Genomic DNA, 22,373 nt, shown 5'->3' on the forward strand with positions numbered 1-22,373 from the left:
AAAAGTGTTGTGAAAAATGAGTTTCTATTCATTTTGTTACACCCACTGAATCCAAACTTGACTCTTCAGCTGAACACTGGGAGTATTATACCATCACAAATGAGATCTACTGATTAAAAGAAAAAAGAAAAGACTAATTTTGACTCAAGGCCTCAGGCTTGTGCTTCCTTGTAAAAAGCTGCCTTTATTTACTTTGATCATTTTATTATATGAGGTTGTAGTTAAAAGTAGGCATACAAGGCAAAATATTCTGAGATTATGTAAACCCATAGAAAAAAAACAAACACAAAAACTTTGAGTTCTAAATGGACACTGACGAATCGAAACTGTTTTGTGTCCAATATGACAGTCACTTCATTGCATCCCACACAATTAATTTCTCATCGTCAGCATCACAGTTGAAACGTAAATTTCTGCGAGATCTTGGAGGATTTATGGGCTGGTTTATTATTTTGCCACTTGGCAAACAAGGAGTTTGTGTGGCTATTTCTCTCACAGGAAATGAGGAAAAAATAAGGATGTCCACTACTTCTACAGCTCTGGTCTGCAGCTGCTGCAGGCCCGACCTTCAGTCCATCTGCTTCAGACTTAAATTCCTCCTGACAGCGAAACAATGTAAGAGTCCAGAAACTTCACTTGCAATTAAAAAGACAAATGAGTTTAGCCGAACGGCAGCGGGTGTTGCAGTCCTGAAGAGGATTACTTAGTTTTACACGAGAACAGATGAGCCAGAGATTATGTAACATGCACTAACAGCTAGTAACAGACTCCACAGTTACTCCTGGTTGCGTTTGTTAATCGGATTTTCTCCTTGTCATATTACAGAGGTGTCATTCCATTCAAAGTGTGCGTTTTTTCAAAAGAAAATAATGTATAAAAAGTTCATGGATGACATTTCTGTTTCTAATTGTATACAGTGGTACGTTATTCCAGCGTTTTACACTGAAATCCACTGTGCCCTGGTGAAAAAACCAGCATATGCTGGTAGGTATGTTTTGATGCTGGAATGCTGGTTAGGTAGGTTTTGATGCTGGTTTAAGATGATCCTTTGCTGGGTTATGCTGGTCCTTGACCAGCAACATGACCAGCAAAAACCAGCAAAGGACCAGCACGAACCAGCTAAAGACCAGCTTAAACCAGCATCAAAACCTACCTAACCAGCATTCCAGCATCAAAACATACCTACCAGCATATGCTGGTTTTTTCACCAGGGTGATGAAACGATTCCACTGATAATCTCTGCTTTTCCTATTTTTAACATTGTGGATAAAGGTACTGTTCTATTGATAAAAAAAGTACCTTGCAAAATTACTGTAATGGATCTCCTAGCATAGTAACTTACATTTTAAGTCATGACACGAAATTTTGGTTAAGCACATCGAGTTTTTCCATAACCAGTGAACAGCCACAGCATTTTTTCCATAATTGTCTGCCATTCTTGTGGTCTGTGAGGAATAACTGTGAGGAACGAATAACTCCACTAGGTGGAGACAAAGATGGATAAAACCACCACAAACGAATCACAGGGTAATTTCAAAACATTGAACAAAAACTTCTGCCTTAGTCGAAAAAGTGCCACTGACTGTCACTGAAATGATTAATGATAATTAATAATGCTATAGCTTTCTTCAAGTATTACAGACCTGCTTTGCACATCGTCAGTGTCTATGTAGGGTGCCCGGTTCGAATCTGCTGCTGATCCTGGTCCAGTTTCTCGAGTGGTGTTTGGCCGAGAATCAAGCTCGTGCACATCCAAACAAAAGCACATTAACACAAATTCGGTAGGAGACATTCCAGAAAGTCTTGCTCGTCTTGTCACGCTGACCTGATTATGTTGTGAGTAATTAGCTGCATAGTGGCAGATCCTGTTTGATGTTTTGTTTATTGTCACCCGGCCCAGATTTTTAGCTGACGTCGTTTGGCACACTGGCACCTCCTTTCTGTAACAAATTAAGTGAAGAAGAACGGCACAGTTTCCCACACTCATTTCAAGGATTATGTCGAAAAAGATACAGAATGAGAAATGTTTATATGGAAAACTTTATAGTGTATTATACTGCTTCTGGAGAAGCAGTTTTGAGGACGTACTGCTGGCCTGCTCTACTCTGCATAGTGTGTGCTTATTATTCTTCTCAAGACACTTTACTTTTACTTTGCAAGGGCACAGATGAATGATTTTCCCCTCAGTGCTTCATGTCAGCCTCAGCTAAGCTGAGCAGTAGAGAACAGACTAATTTATAGCATAGGCAACCTTGCTTTTGTCCTTAAAGTCTAGAAGTGTCGTTATTTAACTGTTCAGAAGACATTCAAAGGCCTATCTCTGTCTATCTATTTATCTATCTACAGTTGAGGTCAAATGTTTACAGAATCTGCAAAATGTTAATTATTTTACCAAAATAAAAGGGATCATACAGAATGCATGTTATTATTTTAGTACTGACCTGCATAAGATTTCACATATAAGACATATGACCTAAATGATCCACAGATGTTTTTTTTTTTTTTTTTTAGTAAAAGTTTGTTATTATTTGTCCCTTTGTTTGTCCTGAAAAATCCTTCAGGTTCCACAAATTCTTTGGTTTTTCAGCATTTTTGTGTATTTGAACCCTTTCCAACAATGACTGTATGATTTTGAGATCCATCTTTTCACACTGAGCACAATTGAGGTGCATTTGTTTTTTGAATTTGAAGATCAGGGTAAATTTAACTTATTTTGTCTTCTGGGAAACATTAAGTATCTTCTGTAGCTTCTGAAAGTAAGTAATAAATGAAAAAAAAAAAAAAATATATATATATTTATGCCAAATAAGAAAAATGTACAATGTACGTACACCCTCGGCTTTCAATGCTTTGTGTTTCCTTCTGGAGCATGAGTGAGTGTTTGAACCTTCTGTAATGGTTGCATATGAGTCCCTTAGTTGTCCTCAGTGCGAAAAGATGGATCTCAAAATCATACAGTCATTGTTGGAAAGGGTTCAAATACACACAATTCTGAAAAACCAAAGAATTTGTGGGACCTGAAGGATTTTTTTGAAGAACACCAGGCGGTTTTATGGTTTAGGACAAACAAGGGACTCACGAACAAGTATCACTAAACAAAACAACACAGCTGTGGATCATTCAGGTAATAATACAATATTAAGAATCAAGCGTATGTAAACTTTTTAACAGGGTTATTTTTCTCTTGTGGACTATATGTAAACATTTTATGTGAAACATCTTATTCAGGTCAGTACTAAATAAAAAATAACATGCATTTTGTATAATCTCTCCTTAGTAAAATAATTAACATTTTGCATATTCTGCAAGGTGTATTTACAGTTTTGTCCTCAACTGTATCTCTGTCTATCTTTTAAAAAAAACTGCGTTACAGTGAAGCATCTAGAATGGAAGTGAATGGGGTCAGTCCATAAATGTTAAAATACCATGTTTCAACCGTAATAGCTACTATAATTTTAATGTGGAAAAAAATTACTATTTTTTCTGCGTAAAATTCTAATTTTACAAATTTGCTACCTAAAATGACCGCATAACTCACATAAACAATTTTACAACTTAATATGTTTTAACAAAATACAGTTGCACTAAAAATAAGCGAACCTATTGGAAATTGTGGTTTTTGCACTATTTTCATTACTGAACTTTGGCAAAGTCACAAGTATAGACAATGTGGTTAAGTTAACACACAAATATAATCTTTCATGTCTTTAAGTGAACTTTTTTTGTTTTGTGATGGGGTTTATGTTTTATGTTGTAAATGAGTTCATTGTTTATAACTTCAAAGCAGTGTTCTTCAGAAAAAAGTCCTCCAGATCCTGCATGCTGTTTTGCTTCCAGCATATTCTGTGCATTTGAACCCTTTACAACAGTGGCTTTATGATTTTAATATCCATATTTTTTTTAAACTGAGGACAGCTGATGTACACAACAACTGCAAAGGGGGAAAACATTTACTGATGCTCAATCCAAGGAAACTTCAGGGAGATGTAAACTTTTGAACATGAGGATCAGCATAAATTGTACTTATTTTGTCTTCTTAGAAATGTAAGTATCTTCTGTAGCTTCTAAAAATATATATATTTAAACAAAATTACAAAAAATACACATCCTGTTCAAAAAGTTGCAGAAAATCCAATACTTTTTTCTTGGATTTCCAAAATAACACAGGTGCTTTTATAAAATTATAAGATTTCACATTTCCGCATTTGAATCCTCTAAAACTTGTCCTCATTTACTGTACTTCTGTTCTAAATGCCTTGCCATATCTTTTATTTATTTAGCTAGCTAGTTAAAAACAAAACAGGAGTCAAAATTATGTTTTAAACCCAAATAAATGTTAACCATTAAACCACATGTCTGAAAATTCCCAGTGTTGAAATTTGTGGACAAAAAGTCTTACATGTGTAGACAGCGAAAAAGACAGAAAAAGACAGCGAAATTCAAACAACACAGCTTTTATTGTCTTAAATACAACAATGAATGTAAACCCGAACAACTTACTCTCTACACTCTGTTGAAAACGTTAGAAGCATCATCATTCAGAGACAAAAAGAGCAACAAGAAAATGCATTTTTGGTATTCTACAAAGATTCAAGCAACACCCATCAAGTAAACAATATAACTTAGAAAACTGCCCACATGCAAAACAACTGCACAGAGGTCATTATTCCAGTCCTTCATATAGTACCTGTACAATGAGAACAAAATGACATGTGACTTCGTTCAACTCAAGCTGCAACTGATCAGTCTTTCTCCACAAAATAAATAAGCACAGAAAGGATGCAGTTATCCAAAGAGTCCTATCAAAACATTGGCTGTATTCCAGTCCAGGAGGCCATCAGTGATGTGTCTCCAACTCCACGATGGTCCACTCGCCCTGTGGAGATGCAGCGTCCTCAGGAGAGAAGCTGGTCACAGTGATGCTGGTGGTGGAGTCCTCCAGTGGAGAAATAAGCTCGGCCCAGCGCTTAAATGTGTCCTTTTCATGATACAAGTAGTCTTGTTCGTTCAAGCAGTCTCGAGACAAAGACAGCGTCTGCTTGATCAGGTACTGTGCAAGGTTTAAATCCTCTGGGACGGAGTTTATGACGCCCAGACTGGATTCTTGGTCAGACAGTAGCTGTCGAAGCAAACTCCAGTCTTTCTCTGCAAACTTACTGTCTTCATTGTCCACTTCCACCTCTGTCTCTACTTCTTTAACCTGTTGATGGGACTCCTCCCGTTGGGGTTCATTGCTCCTGTCAGCGTCCATGCTTTGTTCGAAGGCTTCTCCCGGGTCCATCTCGTAAATGGGGGACAGGGCTTTAGACGGCCGCCGGTCATGTGTGCAGGTTTGATCCAATGTGTCACAACCATCAATGTCCCCTAAAAATAATTGACAATACTGCACAATGACCAAGTGTTTTATCCTCACGTGGGCTTTTTGAAAACAAAAAAACAGGAATTTTCTTGAAGACATGCGTTGATTCTAGCTCCACATGATGTACAAAATCACCCCTAGTGCAACTGTGTCCTTCGTGATGCAGTTAAGTCCTTTTAAAGACTGAATCGATGAAAAAAATATACTTTGTCTTAGGCAGTTTTCATTTGTCATTAATCAAGATTTTGATTCAATGACACATGCATTACAATTAAGCAGATGTGCAAATCCAAAGTTTTCCATGGAGCACCTCTCGACTTTCCATGGCCTTTCCATGTTATTCATGGAGCAACTTCTGAATTTAGGACAAGGATGGACAGCTGCCATAAAGGTGATGCACAGAGGAAAGCCTACACTGAATGTGTCTCTTTTGTTCACAAGTGATGTAACAGTAAAAGGCATGTTTTGCCAGCCACTGTATCTCCAAGTTTTTTATCCACATACAAAAGATATGAATTCTCTAGAGCATTTGTTGTTCTTAAATATACACAGCGAAACGCAAGCAAGCACTTAAGTTTTTTAGTTTATACTTCTTAACTTAAAGATGCACTGAAAATATGAGGGACATGCTGGCAAAAGAGTGCTTATTGCTTTACTTGGCAAGATATGCTTCTTATAAAGAGATAACTCCAAAAACCATTAACAGCAATTAGAATCGTGATACGAGTGTGAAAAAAGAGAGACATGAGGAGGACCTTGAGATTTTTTTTAGAAACACAACCTACACAATTCTACAGAAATACACTGAATTAAATGAAATCTACAACATAAAAATCTAGAGTTGAGAAAATGTAACCTACTACAAAAACTACAAATGGTGTGATATATTGTGAATGAGAAATAAAACAAACCAAAAAACACAAAACTGAATACAAACAGATGGAATTTCATAAATGAACAAACTCAATAACAAAACCCAGTATCAGCATGCAAGATTTCCTGGTTTGGATGACTTAACAGACAAAGTCTTGAAAAATAAGACCGCTACACTCTCAACATTGATATTGAGCTTAAAAAAAACATTTAGGTCTAACACATTCAAAGCATCATGGTCTCTGCAGAAGGTGTGGTCTGTTATGTGCAGTATTAAAAGGAAGCTTAGCTCACTGTATATTTGTGCATATATATTTTATATGTATATATTTGATGGCCAAGTCACATTGGTGCTTGTCTTTTGCATAAAGATCTCTTATGGAAAAGTCAACAAAATGGCCTATGAGGAAGAAGCTTGCTATTTAGTATGGATAATGACAAACAAACAAAAACGACTGAGGACTTAAGTGCACTGGTACAACTGTGACTGCCCAGCCATGCCACATAACAGATGGTCTGACTCAGCATACTCCGCCACACGCAGATAGATATTATACTGTAAAAATTAAGCTTGTAAATGTATTAGTTGAGTTATTAGGGCATAGCGCATCAGAGAAGGCAGTTTAGTTGTGTGTGTATAGCTTATTGAAATATTAGATTGCAAAGGATAGATATTTAAAGCAGAATTAAAGAAAGGGGCAAAAGGAGGCAGTAGTGTGCTACTATCTAAATCAATGATCTATCAAGAGTTACCCCACTGAAGATGACTGGAGGTCAAAGGAATTGAATATTTAAGCTGAATGGGTCAGGATGGGACTGTGAGTGGATGTTTCTGAGGCTGTGGTCAAGGGGGATGGGCTCTAATGTTATACATTACCTGCTGGAGAGTGTGCAGGTGAGCTCGCAGGCTCAGGTAAGTCTAGCCGCAAATCAGCTTTTCTGCTGTCTATATGTTTGGACTGGAGATTTCCATACTGTTCCGTCAGCCGGAGGTCCAGGTGACTAGGGCGCTCCTGAGCAGGAATGTCACTGGTGTCTTTGTCTTGCACTGGGGCATCTGATTGATTATATACACAATCCTCTTGTGGAGATCCCCGGACCTCTGTCAGGAATACTGCGGGTTTGGGCTCCTGTGCATTCTCCTGGTGGTTGCCACTCACAGTGCTTGTGGATTGCTGAGAATTGTGAGGCTCGCCGTCGAAGACGTCACCATGTGTAAAGGTATCGTTTGATTCGTGTGTTGGAGTCTGGGCGCCTCCTTCTTCACACCCGAGTTCCTCGCACTCATCCACCGAGAGTAAAACAGACCGACGGAAGTTGGAAGCTGATTGGTACTCTGGTTGCTCGTTCTCTTGTTCCGCAGGATCTTCAAATGCAAGGTTGACGATGCCTTGAAACTGTGGAGGTGGCTCGGCAATTGGAGGAGCCATTCCTCTTGGTAACACTTCAACTTCCGATCTTTCATCTTCAGTCTCCTCCTCTTCTTCTTCTTCCTCTTCTTCTTCAGAGGAGAAAAGTTGATGGTCCTGTACACCCTTCAGGTTTTTTAATGTAGTATCTATTTCACAAGGTTCCTCCTCCACTGGGACCTCATCCTTTCTAATCCAAGAACGCGGTCTTTGACGTCCTGCCTCTTCTTCACTTGTAGTCTCTGCGTCTCGTCCTCTGAGCCGTACCTCCACGCGTAATCCAGCCCCACTTTCATACATCTTGAGCTCCTCAGGTGTGCTGGTGTCACTGCTGCTGCGACCCAGGAAGTCAGGGCAACGCATGGTCCCACATTTTGAAACGCCACGCTCATGGGAACAACAGTCGTCATCTTGTGAGCCGCCTGCATCGTAATCCTCCGACCGCGGTTTTATGTCATCAGAAGAAGTAGTGGCACTGCCAGTCTCGGACTCTGGGCTAACCTGTGGGTGAAGCCCATTCCATGAGTCCTCTAGGGGTGTCTCAATGCTCCCTAGACTGCAAGGTGTATCAGGAGGGAGGTCAGAGTCCTTTGAGGAGTTCATAGAATTGAGGAGTTGATCTGGTCCTGTGACACGGGGTGGAATAGCATGGCCTGTGGCCAATTTATTTCCACTCACCTCACTTTGTCCAGAAGCAGTTGTACGTATGTCCGTAGTTACTGACTGAGTCTTCACTTCCGTGCTACTTAATTTACTGACTAGGTCACTGCTTTTCTCCATATCTTGCATCTTGGCGGGAGTAGCTGATGTATCCTTGTTGATTGCTTCTGGCTGTTCTAGTACAGCTGGGCTGACTAGTGAATGCTGTTCCAGGGAAGAAGGAACTTTGGAACTCCCCAGAGAAGATGTGACCTGTTCCTTGCTTCTTGTCTTACCTTCGGTAGAAGCTGGATTGACCTTTTTTAAGTCTGAATGTTTAGGGCTGGATGCTGAATCTTTCACAGCAGTGCCTGGCTTTTTAGAGCCAACAGGAGTTGTGTTTTTGACTGCCCCTGAGGATTTTTGAGAAGATTTTGTTGGAAGTGTTTCTGGAGCTTTCTGTTTAGGTACTGTTTTGTTTGGGGCAGCAGGTGATTGCCTGGAGGAAGACGTGGAAGCTTTGACACTGGGCCTTGAATCTGAGATGGCTTTTGTGGTCTTCTTTGTAGTTGCAGGTTTAGAGATATCTTTCTCTATCTCTTTTCTCGGGGAAGCAGGCTTTTTAGAGCTAAGGGCTGCACCAGGTCTGGACGAAGCTGTTTAAACGAGGAAACAGACAAGACTTGATCTTGTTACTGTTAATAAATTATTATTAGATCTATTCTGAAGCCTGAGGATTTCTTACCATGGTTCTCTGAAAGGCCTGACACAGTGCTTTTGCTCTTTGGATCTGTGCGAGATGCAGGAATTCCAGGGACCGCACGACTGGTTGTGGTAGGTTTAGTCTTGCTTGATTTATTAGTGGGGCTGTAGCAACACAATGAAGGACCAAAGATTATCAGATGGAAGAAAGTGGAGACAATAGTGTTACAAGTGTGAAGATAACAGCCACAGTGTGAGGAACTCACCTGCTAGTCTTGTCAGTGTCTGGTTTTTGAGCAGGTTTGGTCAGAGGAGATTTTGTTGTTGCCTTGGCTTGAAGTTTTGACCTGAGACCTAGAATGTAAAAGGATTTTTATAACAACACAACATTTATAAATGACATTACATGTTGACAATATAGAAGGCAGTTATATTAAAACAATTTCAAGCTAATGAAACACTTTGATCAATGTATAGCCCATTAATCCAATTAAACAGAGCATTATCCATTACAGTCTTATTAGTCTCAACACCATCTACACAAGAAAGAAAAAGATTTAAGTTGTGATATTTGTTGTACCTTATTGTAAACTGGTATATGTCCTGCAGAACCTACATTCCTTAAGAACTGTGAGCAAGGTAACAGGCAAGTACAATTTTAGTAGTGCTAAGCAGCTTAATGGCGAGCTAACTCTGGCATACCCTGCTAAAACCTATACTGCTGAGCAAAGACTCTTTGAGTCACAGAGAAGTCAGTACCAGGCAAACACCAGCTAATGAGCAGGGAGAAGGAGAGAGATATCCATATTTTTACCTCTATTAAAACTCAGAAGCACATATCATACTATAAATTTCCTTACAGCAACAGAAGAGTAAACCTGAGGGGTAATCTCTAATATCAGGAGCTTATCTGAGAAACTGAGGATAGCTTCTTGACTTCCATGGACTTTTGCTCAAACTGTTTTACAGGCTCTGGATATCTCCACTGTTTCACAGTAAAACAAGGACTAGCCTGAGATGTAGTAGAGTTTAATTAAAAGATGTGTGGTGCAAAGGTAAATATACCTGTTGGAGTACTGTGGCCATTCTTGCGTGGACTCCCAGTGCTGTTGTCTGGTGAGGTGCTGCCAGAGTTAGATGGAGTATTCTGAGCATTGCTTGCTGATTCCTGAGGCAGATCCTTCCCTGACATTGTGTTCTTCTGCACTTTTCCTCCTTTAGTCTGGCCTGCCGTGAGATCAGACCCCGCAGGGGAAGACTTTGGCCTTGCTCCTGGGTTTGGCTTCCTGTCCAGCACCGTCTTTCCTGTGGGTGAACCACGGGCACCTGAAGCGGTGGAATTCTCCCGTGGAGCACCACCACCAGTGCCATTCAACACTGGTTTAACAGTAGATGTAGTCTTGGTTTTAGCTGGCGTTTGAGTTGGCTTAACCTTCTCGTTCTTACTTCTGAGCGAGGTGTTGTTACTAGCTTTTGTTTTCCCAGAAGGAGCCGTGTGAGCCGTTGGCCCCAGAGCATCAGACTTCATGGTGCCTGATGCTGCAGCTACAGATCTTGCAGGGGAAGCACGTGGACCCTGTGATACCTTGTTAGGAGGATGAGTAGGACTATCACATGGAGATGAAGTGCCCGAGAGGCATTTTGTAGGTTTCTGTTGCAGAAGGGAGAGAGATGTAGACAGAACGAAAGACTATGATGGCTTTGCTCATTGTTAATCAGATCAGCAACCCATTTGACACAGTAATCTCAGACGTGTAAGACCATAAAGCACAAAACCATGATATTTGGATTAAAGGCTAAAAAGCACAAAGGAAAAAACAAAGGACAGCTGTTTGCTAAGCCTAAGGTCTCTGTATCCATTTCACTTTGGTCATATGAACAGTTGAAGTCAAAAGTCCTTCAGGTCCAACAAATTCTTTGGTTTTTCAGCATTTTTGTGTATTTGAACCCTTTCCAACAATGACTGTATGATTTTCAGATCTTTCAACACTGAGCATAACTCATATGCATTTATTACAGAAGGTTCAAATGCTCACTGATGCTGCAGAAGGAAACACAATGCATTAAGAGGGGGTGAAAACTTTTGAAAAGAATGAAGATGTGTACATTTTTCTTATTTCTATAAATTATATATATATATTTTTTCATTTAGTACTGCCCTTCTGAAGCTACAGAAGATGTTTACATGTTTCCCAGAAGACCAAATAGGTTAAATTTACCCTTTTTTTCAAAATTTTTCTTTTTTTTTTTTCAAAAGTTTTCACCCCAGCCCATATGTTTCCTTCTGAAAGCATCAGTGAGCTTTTGAACCTTCTATAATAGTTGGATATGAGTCCCTCAGTTGTCCTCAGTGTGATAAGATGGATCTCAAAATCATACAGTCATTGTTAGGGTTCAAATACACAAAAATACTGAAAACCAAAGAAATTGTGGGACCTGAATGATTTTTTTTCTGAAGAACAGCAGGCAGTTTAACTGTTCATGAGAAACAAAGGACTCATGAACAACTATCACTAAACAAAAAACAAAAAAAATAAATAAATAAAAAACACAGCTATTGATCATTCAGGTAACAACACAGCATTAAGAATCAAATGTATGTAAACTTTTGAACAGGGTAATTTTTTATAAATTCAACTATTATTTTTTCTTGTGGACTACAGTATATGTAAACATATTTTATGTGAAATGTCTTCAGGTCAGTACTAAATAAAAAAAAAATAACATGCATTTTGTATGATCCCTTTTATTTTGCTAACTAACATTTTGCAGATTCTGCAAAGTGTATGTAAACTTTTGACTTCAACTGTACATATTATATGAGATTTTTTTTTTTTTTTGGCTGCCCTCGTCAAGCCAATAGTCTATATCCAATAGTCTATATCCTGCCACCAAAACACTTGAATATTTATGTGTCTGAAAGAGAAACATTCGCATTTTCAGCTTTCTATGGGCTATCAGACCATCCTTATGGTTGAGCCCTGACAACAGCAGTTTTTAAGACTGATAGTGACAACTGTAATATAGCTGCGATGATTCACAGTGTGTTTTCAGGATCAGTAATTCTGCAGCACATTTCCTGAATCAACCTTAACGTTGCTTTAATAACAGCTCTCATTTAACACTAACAGCCATTTAATTTCAGTTTAATCAGCTTGTCTTTCATTAAAAGAAAACCTTACAAAATCAGAACTCACAACCCGTTCTTTTAATGGCTACAGCTGAAATAGATATCTGAAGTAATGCATATAGACACACTTCACAATTTAGTGAAAGCAAATAGGATTGTTAAATTTACAGTTAAAGAATACATTTACTTGCAGATCATCTCAAAATGACAAAAAACTGGCTGATTAATCAACCTGGACCGAAATATCGACCATTTTTCACAGTTTTACCAAAATAAGCAACAGAATAAAACACTACCTGAGAGCTGGTGAGCACAGGTTTTTTTCCAAGCCGTCTACAGTCTCCTTTATCAAGAGCAGCTGAGAGGGTTGGTGGAGAGGGAGGAAGAAAATAAAGACTAATTTTAGATTACAGACAGCTTCAGTTTAATTAGAACATCCACTCCGGTATAATCAACATTTGCCAAACATTTCCTCAATCAGACACGCAAATACTTGCAGACTTGCAATCAGTCATAACCCCAATCAGTAAAAGTGGTAGCGCAGCTCTGCAGAGAGCCACTGATTTCCTACTCCTTCATCTCAGATAGAAACAGCACAGATCTAGCCTTTGATCATCTCACAGCTTATCCAAAGCATTCTTTAACTCATCAGGAAAAACGAAAGATCTAGGCTTCCATCCCAGCAATACATCTGAGCTCTGATTTCACTGCTGTCATCTCCGAAAACAATCCAAATCATGGATCAAATAGCTTCTGTGAAGGAATGCAGCTTGAGTCTATGTGTCTGCACAGCGAATGCTTTGCATATGAGGCATCGCATTTGCATGCCTTTACATATGCGAGGGAATATTTAGAAAGGAGAATACAAGCACGATCTTGACACCTAAAGCAATGCATAATTTATGCATCAGCATATAGGTTTCCACCTGCAGAATAGAACACAAAACCCACTGTATCTCACTGTGGACCCCCATTCCCCAACCTCCTCTTGAAATGATTAATATTTTGATGTGACTCTTTTCTAGCTAGGGTCATATTAAGGAGACTTTCTGATGGCTGTGTTGATGGACTGACAGGAGCTGGAGGTTATCCAGCACGTTTCTCTCTACCCAATATCCATGCAATAGGCTGTTCATCACTGCATTGGACTACTAAAAAAAAAAAAAAAAGAAAAATACACCCTCCTCCTCCTCCACACATGAACACAAGCGCATTCTGACTGCTGCATAGTTTTGAACACTGAGCTGTGCATTTCTTATGTTATTTTCGCTCATTTTTTCTTTATCATCTTCCCACCTTATTTGATTTTAATTCCCTTTTGCTTTTGCTAAATTCTTACCTTTTCTCCTTCCTCTCCTTACCTGCAAGTATTTTTTCGCGATATCTGGGTTGTAGTGCATCCCATCCTTGTGTGTGCCGCACTGCAAAGAAGGACTGAAGCAGGAAGGTCCAGAGCTTCGTGCGCAGCGAACACAGCTCACGCCTGAATGGCTATTGAAGGGACAGAATGAGTGAGAGAGGGTGAGCGAGTGAGGGAAAAAGAGAGAGAGAGAGAGAAGGAGGGAGGGTGGATACAACAGCAGGAGAACAGGAGCGAATCAGCAGCTGCTTCAAAGGCTGGTTGTCTTGGTAACCGATCGCCGTTGCCTCCCTCTACCCATAACAGGATCCTCTTTAGCTAAATGGATGATGTCACTAGCAGAGTCTTGTGTTCCCGCCTTCTGCACCGAATGTTCATTAAAAAAAAAGAACCTCTGTATATTTTTTTTTTCAGATTCTGTCTCAGCCTTTCCGCAGTTCATTTCTCCTCCGTCCCTCCCTGCTTTCCTGTATAATGGACATGGAACCAGATTAGACATGGCCACACCCACGACTCTTGGTCTTTCTCAGACTAATCCATTCTGCCATTTCCCATGGGATGTGAATTAATTCACAAAGAGACAGGAAGCGACAGGGATGGCCAGAGAGAAACGAAAAACAGAAACTGGCATGAGCACGAGAGGTGGAGTTGTTTACCATGACCTTTTCTATTTGTAGTGTCACTTTACTGTAATCCAGCCCGGCCACGTACATTATAGGCAAGTTTAAATCCCGGGATCAAATGAAGCGCTTTGTACACGTGCCATTAAATACAGAGAATGTGCTCAGTAGAGCGTTGCGGCAGGTATGCACTACTTGATGAAGCACAGAAAATCGATTCATCATGTACCTGTATTTTAATAACTGACACTGATGCAGTTAACAAATTAAAATAAACATAAAATCATAATGTACTTTTTAAAATTATTCCAATTTCATGAAAATGTAATGACAAAGTCTATAATGGCTGTTTTTTTCAGCTGAAATCTTTCCTCCAACCCCCCGCAACCGTTATTCTGGTATGTAACCCCTATTAAACAGTAGTACCGCACCATACTTTGAATACTTTGAAGACATATTATAAAAGTACATACCGTTATAGGGGAAGTTCACTTCCAGAACAGAAATTTACAGATAATTTTCTCACCCCCTTGTCATCCATCTAAAAAAATTAATTTATATACTTTTTAACCTCAAATGCTCATCTTGTCTAGCTCTGCAGTCATATTCTGGTTCAAGACAGTTAGGATATGTCGAGAAAATCCCATTTAATTTTCTCCTCCAAATTCAAAATCGCCCTACATTGCTGCAGAAGTACCAATCCAGTGTTTACAAATTGAACGTGCAAAGAAGATCAAATGCTCTTTGCAAAAAAAGTTAAAACAGCAATTTAGAGCCCTTTGAAGCTGCATTTAAACTGCATTCTGGAAGTTCAAATTTGCAGGCACCGTAGAAGTCCACTATATGGAGAGAAATCCTGAAATCTTTTCCTCAAAAAACATAATTTCTTTACGACTGAAGAAAGACATGAACATCTTGAATGACAAGGGGGTGAGTAAATTATCTCTAAATTTTTGTTCTGGAAGTGAACTTCTCCTTTAAGTAAATATACAGCATATACTGTAAATACTGAATGAACCATCTTTCAAAAAGCAAATCTATATCAGATTTTTCTACGCAAAAGTAAACCGTTTTCTGTAAATGTGCGAGACTTCCAATAAATATCAAGAAGAATAACTACATGCAGTAAACGGTAAAATTGTTTGTGCTACAACCCAGTGTATTTATAATTACGACAACACATTAAAATAACATGGTACAAAACAGCAGTTTGCAATATCAAGCAAGAAAATGAGCTGTTTTGTACAGCTGAAAATAGCTGGAAGTGGATGACACCGGAAGCCAGAGACATTAAATTTACAAATGTGGAACCCTGGACCACAAAACCACTCATAAGGATCAGTTTTTCAAAAAGCCGAATAAATAAGCTTTCCATTGATGTATGGTTTGTTAGGATAGGACAATATTTGGTCGAGATACAACTCTTTGAAAATCCGGAATCTGAGGGTGCAAAAAAATTTAAATATTGAGAAAATCACCTTAAAAGTGACCAAATGAAGTTCTTAATAATGAATTTTACTAATCAAAAATTAAGTTTTGATATATTTACAGTAGAAATTTTACAAAATATTTTCATGGAACATAATCTTCTCCATCTCCTAATGATTTTTGGCATAAAAGAAAAATCAATGTGGTCCAGGGTCACAAATGGCTGTGCTTTTCTCACAGGAAAAATACGTTGGATAAACTTTAAAATTTACATATTGACCAAAACAGAATAGATAGTTGTGATCCAAATTGTTTAATAAAAAATAAAAATAAAAAATATTCATGAAAACTTGTGTAAACATGTAAAATAAGGCATCCGAGGCTGTGCTATATTTATAATATAGTTAAGGCTGAAGGGGTTTAAGATATTCCACTGCATGTCGTGCCTAATCTCTGACAAACGATGAACTGGATGTCATTCACTTCCAATAAAGACTAGTATGGGAGCTGTGCGAAATTCTGACCATATGCTTATACAGAAATTTCAAATCAGATTTGCAGCTAGACCACGTGTCTATCCGACTGTATGTGATGTATTTAAATCAACTGAGTGCAAGGTGAAAATAACCAATATTTTCACACTATAACATTATTCTTTAAACACTAGAATTAAATAAGAATAAGAATTACAACCAACAGGACAAAAAACTACAGTAAACCAAATGCTACATACATTGTATAAAGTAATCAGATGTATAAAAACGTATTTTATAGTATGTGTACTTACAATGTACCTACCTTAGAAAGTTCTGGTAATATAAGGTAACTACATGGGGTTAGGTTTAGGGGTAGGTTCAGGGTTAGTACCTAGTTATTATGTACTTATTGTAATTTTTATAATAAGTGCACAGTATGTACATGAAGAACAGGACTGTAAAATAAAGTGCTACCATATATTCTTCAATGTGTAATTAAAATATATATTTCTTCTTATTAAAGTTACAAAAGTTTAGTCAAGAGCAGTAAGACTTTCTCTCTTTTTTGTTTGATTAACATTAATGACAGCAGGAATATTACTGCTGTCACTTTAAGAGCTGCCCAGATCCAATATACTATTACACAGCTTTTTCAGCTGTTTGCTTTCACTTTAGACCTAAATTACTGTGTTTATGAGGATACTTGCAAAGACGGGCGCATACAGGTATGTGTATTTACCTGTTCAAGGCCTATATTTTGTAACTATTACATAATTATTTACAAAAACCTACTATGCTTTTTTTTGCAAACGTATTAGTTTTCCATTGTTGTGTGTGGATATATAACTGCCGTCTTGTTTGGATCAATAAAAATTAATGATTAATTTATTAAATGATCTGAGTTGTAATTAAATGCTGGCTTGCAGTGTTCTGTTGTTCTGTTCTTTGTTTACCTCAACTTCCTCCTGATTGGTGTGGTCTTCTGTGATAACGTCTACCTCAGTCGGGTCACCGCTCAGCCGATTCACAGCAGTGAACAGGTCACAGCAGTTCTCCACAGTAACGCCCTCCCGAACAGCTACGCACACCTTTCTCAATAGAGTGGGGTCACGTGTGAACTCCTCTCTCTGAAACAGTAAACATCCGACTGTCATAGCTGACAAGACATATTATAAAATCTTATGCCTAAACATCATCGATTGGTCGTACCCTTCGGAGATCGTGGAAGGCAGCGGTGTGTGTGACCTGGGGCAGGTGTGTGACAATCATCCGCAGACACTCTTCTTGGAGTTCACTGGCCAGACTCAGCACCTGCTTGGCCCATTTCACCTCCGGCAGGCTGCCAATCAGCTGCTCGCTGCCACACAGCACAGATACTACACTCTGCACCGTCTGAAACACATCACAGTGTTACACACATACTCTGCACGAACATCATTATAACCATACTAGCTCATTCATAGAATAATTTTCCCTTCCTCTGACACATGCTGGTTGCACTGTTAGTGACGGCAAATTTCCTAGTGTAATCCAATATGCTTCAGCAGTGGTTTACATCAGGGCTGGGCATCAGGAGGGGAAAAACCCAGTGTTATATAACTACACTTGGCTGACTGCAGCTGCTGGAGTTCTGGGTCTGTGTGTGCGTGAGAGAAATTTAGGGGACTGCCAGACTATGGGTTAAGTGAATGAGCTGTTTGTGGCTTTTACGCACATACACACACAAAGCCACTCAATCAAGTCTTCTAATTGCTCCTTAGTCAATAGCCAACCTCAAAACAGAGGCCACGGCTCATCTCATCAACGTCTTATTGTACTATAGAGTGCAGACAAAACCAAAAGGACAGTAAGGAATGAAAGGAAACATGGGTTGTTTTCTCTGCTGTTTCCCAATAGAAAGACAGCATATGAACATACTGAATAGCATCTTAAAGGAGAACTCCACTCCCTTGTCATCCACGATGTTCATGTCTTTCTTTCTTCAGTCGTAAAGAAAATATGTTTTTTTGAGAAAAACATTTCAGCATTTTTCGCCATATAATGGAGTGAGATGGTGCCCCGAGTTTGAACTTCCAAAATGCAGTTTAAATGCAGCTTCAACGATCCCAAATGCAGTTGTAAACAGTTCCAGCCAAGGAAGAAGGGTCTTATCTAGCGAAACTATCGGTTATTTACATAAAAAAAAAGAAGCAATTTAAATACTTTTTATTCTCAAACGCTCAGTCCTTGAACTCTGTGTATTCTGACTCAAGACAGTTAGGGTCGAAAAACTCAGACCGTATTTTCTCCCCCCAACTTAAAAAATCATTTCAAACTCATCCTACATCACTACAGAAGTTCCAACCCAGTCTTTGCAAAGTGAACATGCAAAAAAAGATCAAACACCCTTAACAAAAAAGGTAAAACAGCGATATAGGACAATTTTAAAGTTGAAGGAGAACATGAGATGGAAGTTTTTCGACATACCCTAACTGTCATGAATAGGAACAAAAACAGTCCAGGCAGAGTAAGACAAGACAAGCGTTTGGCATTAAAAAGTATATAAATTGTATTATTTTTATTAAAATAACCGATCGTTTCGCTAGATAAGACCATTCTTCCTCGGCTGGGATAATTTACAACCGCATTTGGGATCGTTTTAAGTCGCATTTAAACTGTATTTTGGAAGTTCAAACTCAGGGCACCATAGCAGTCCATTATATAGGGAAAAATACGGAAATGTTTTCCTCAAAAAACATAATTTCTTTACGACTGAAGAAAAAAAGACATGAATATCGTGGATGACAAGGGGGTGAGTAAATTATTTGTAAATTGTTGTTCTGGAAGTGGAGTTCTTTAATTCAGTATAATTAGGTAAGTACAAAAATAAAGTCAAAGAGAAACCCCAACCACAATAGAAGCAAATGTGTCTGTTAGTATCACACACCATGTTTTTGGTGACAGTATTAAGGCAATCTCTCTGTAGTTCTGGAGGAAGGAGGGCAAAATTCCTTTCTGACCAGCACTTCACAAAGTGCTCAGCTACCCATCTGTGGATTGAAACACACATCCATGAGCGTAAGCCTTTATCTTTTATTGCTTTTATTTTCAAGTACAATTACATAAAATTCAAAAATGACTTCCTGCTAACCTACAAAAGTAGCGTTTGGCCACTAAATTAAAGGGATATTTCACCCAAAAATGAAAATTTTGTCATTAATTATTCACCTTCATGTCGTTCCAAAACAGTAAGACCTTCGTTCATCTTTGGAACAAAAATTAAGATATTTTTGTTGGAATCCAAGAGCTTTCTGATCCTGCATAGACAGCAACACAACTGACACCTTTAAGGCACAGAAAGGTAGTAAGGATATCATTAATATAGTCCATGTGACTTCAGTGGTTCAACCTTAATTAAGCTATAAGAATACTTTTATGTACGAAGAAAACTAAAATAATGACTTTATTCAACAATTACTTCTCTTCCGTGTCAGTCTCTGCCATGTTTTCACGAGAGGAGAGTGCTATGACGCATGTGTGTGGTGCTGCTGATGCAGGAGCCAGCGTTCTGACATAGAACATTCATCATCGTCTGTATATTCTGTTCAATATAAATAAGGCTGGGCAAAATACGAGATGACAATAAGGTCAATAAACGATAACTGGGACTTTATCAACATGCAGTTTCATTAACGATAACAGATGAGACCAAAATGTAGTCAAAAAAGAAAAAAACAAATTTTAAATCTCTTTTTAATTTCTTCAAAAATTGCAGACGGCTGTACATGCCTCTGCTACGCAAGCTTTTATGTGTGTGGTTGCCAGATCAAGAATTCAAATCCCCCTAATCAGAGCTCCTCTGTTACAAGGAAACATTTTTGCCCTGTATACTGCTAAATTTTTGCCATCTGGCAATCATGAAAGTGCAATACCGGAAATGCAAAAGTAAATTTCTCAAATGACTACAATCATTAAGATTATAATTTTGAGCATTTTTTTTTTTTTTTTTTTTTAAATCAGTTTAACCATTATACAGCATGATGAAAATGTGACTAAGATTTCATTGACTAAACAAGACTAAAATGCTCAAACGTACATTTGAGACAGGACTAAAGACTAAATAAAAATGGCTGCCAAAATTAACACTAGAATAAATTAGTTATTTTTGTTTTCTTTGCACACAAAAAGTATTCTCGTAGCTTCATAAAATTATGGTTGATCCACAGATGTCACATGGACTATTTTATTGATGTCCTTACTACCTTTTTGGGCCTTGAACGTGTCAGTTGCGTTGGTGTCTATGCAAGGTCAGAAAGCTCTCAGATTTCATCAAATCAATCTTAATTTGTGTTCCAAAAATAAACGAGTTGCGAGTTGTGGGTTTGGAACAACATGAGGATGAGTATTCAAGGACAGAATTTTAATATTTGGATGAACTCTCCCTTTAAAAGAACAAAAAAAACATAGTTCACTCAAAAAATTCATTCATAATTTACCCACATTTAATTCATTCCAACACTGCTATTTTTTTTCTTTCTTGTTTTTTTTTTTTTCTAAAAGCAAATATAAGTGTTAAAGTTCTTAGTAAAACTTTAGTTTTACCATGTTCCTCAAACAATAATATGATGATAGAACAGCTTATGGTAGGCAAAACAACCAAAATCCTAAAGCCTGATATGAATAATTTTAATCTTGACTGGAATAAACAATACCTAACAGTTCTTAGGTATAGTGGTATGCGAAAGGTTGGGAACCCCTTGCAGAACCTGTGAAAATGTGAATAATTTTAACAAAATAAAAAAAGATCATACAAAATGCATGTTATTTTTTATTTAGTACTGTCCCGAGTAAGATATTGTACATAAAAGATGTTTAGATATAGTCCACAAGACAAAAAAAATAGCTGAAATTACTAAAATAGTAAAATATAAAAAAAGTTTGGGAATTCTCGGTTCTTAATACTGTGTATGGTTACCTGGATGATCTACAACTGTTTTTTTTTTTTTTTTTTGTATTGTTTTGTGATGGTTGTTCATGAGTCCTTTGTTTGTTCTGAACAGTTTAACTGAACACTGTTCTTCAGAAAAATAATCCAGGTCCTGCAGATTCTTTGGTTTTCCAGCATCTTTTGCATATTTGAACCCTTTCTAGAAGTGATTGTATGATTTTGAGATCCATCTTTTTACACTGAGAACAATCGAGGGACTCAAACACTACTATTAAAAAGGTTCAAATATGATGCATTAAGAGCCGGGGGGTGAAAACTTTTGAAGATTTGAAGATTAAGGTCAATTGTACTTAATTTGTCTTTCGTGAAACATGCAAGTATCTTCTGTTGCCTCCAAAGGGCAGTACTAAATGGGAAACAAGAAAAAAAAAAAGATATTTCAACAAAATAAGAAAAATTTGGATATGTTCATCCTGTTGAAAAGTTTTCACCCCCTGGCTCTTAATGCATCATGTTTCCTTCTGAAGCATCAGTGAATGTTTGAACCTTTTTTAATAATTGTGTTTGAGTCCCTCAGTTGTCCTCAGTGTGAAAATATGGATTTCAAAATCATACAGTCACTGCTGGAAAGGGTTCAAATATGAAAAAGATGCTGGAAAACCAAAGAATCTGCAGAACCAGGGGGATTTTTTTCTGAAGAACAGTGCTCAGTTTAACTGTTCAGAACAAACAAGGGACTCATGAACAACCATCACAAAACAAACAAAAAAAAAACTGTCGTAGATCATCCAGGTAACCACACAGTATTAAGAACCAAGGGTCCCCAAACTTCAACTAATCTTAAACTAATTTCAGCTATTTTTCTTTGTCTTGTGGACTATATGTAAACATATTTTATGTAAAATATCTTACTCAGGACAGTACTAAATAAACAAAAAAAACATGCATTGTCCATGATCTCTCTTATTTTGTTAAAATTATTCATATTTTCACAGATTCTGCAAGAAGTTCCGAAACTTTCACATACCATTGTATGTCACTACATTAAAGCCTTACATATGTCACAATCCTCAAGATTACTGTAAAACAAATGACTAAACATAAACTATTATTTGTACAAATCCAACTTTACATATACACATATACTTAGAAAGAATTACGTACTAATAGCAAATCTTAACTGGTTGCTAGTTTATGTGAGTGCCAAATTCAAATTGCTTTAACCTTCTAAATGTAGGCTATATGAAACTATGTGTATAGTGAAAAGATCTATACAAATTAAATTTGATTTCTGGAAGAGTTATCATAGTGATGTAGGTTAGTAACACTAGGGCAGTAGGCTCAGCAGTCACTGGACTGGCACTGAACTGAAAGCAGCAGTGCTGCACTGATCTGATGGCATCAGATCACGGATGCTGTACTGAGAGCCTCTCATCCTGATGCGTGACTC

The 22,373-nt window shown here is 38.0% G+C and overlaps 1 protein-coding gene across 1 annotated transcript in view; it reads right to left on the minus strand.

Annotated features, from left to right (window-relative positions):
- Positions 1-4,438: 4,438 nt before the first annotated feature.
- Positions 4,439-22,373, minus strand: part of btbd8 (BTB domain containing 8) — a 41,508-nt gene continuing 23,573 nt past the window's right edge. Inside the window, exons 10-19 of the mRNA XM_051112414.1 lie at positions 18,923-19,025; positions 17,206-17,388; positions 16,950-17,123; positions 13,474-13,603; positions 12,409-12,470; positions 10,048-10,633; positions 9,249-9,336; positions 9,026-9,147; positions 7,110-8,936; positions 4,439-5,364 (exon numbers count right to left, since the gene is read on the minus strand). Coding sequence (XP_050968371.1) covers positions 4,838-5,364; positions 7,110-8,936; positions 9,026-9,147; positions 9,249-9,336; positions 10,048-10,633; positions 12,409-12,470; positions 13,474-13,603; positions 16,950-17,123; positions 17,206-17,388; positions 18,923-19,025 — 3,802 coding nt within the window. The 3' untranslated portion in view covers positions 4,439-4,837. The remainder of the gene's footprint in view (positions 5,365-7,109; positions 8,937-9,025; positions 9,148-9,248; positions 9,337-10,047; positions 10,634-12,408; positions 12,471-13,473; positions 13,604-16,949; positions 17,124-17,205; positions 17,389-18,922; positions 19,026-22,373) is intronic.

Source organism: Labeo rohita, chromosome 6 (assembly GCF_022985175.1).
Source record: "Labeo rohita strain BAU-BD-2019 chromosome 6, IGBB_LRoh.1.0, whole genome shotgun sequence".
Taxonomy (NCBI): domain Eukaryota; kingdom Metazoa; phylum Chordata; class Actinopteri; order Cypriniformes; family Cyprinidae; genus Labeo; species Labeo rohita.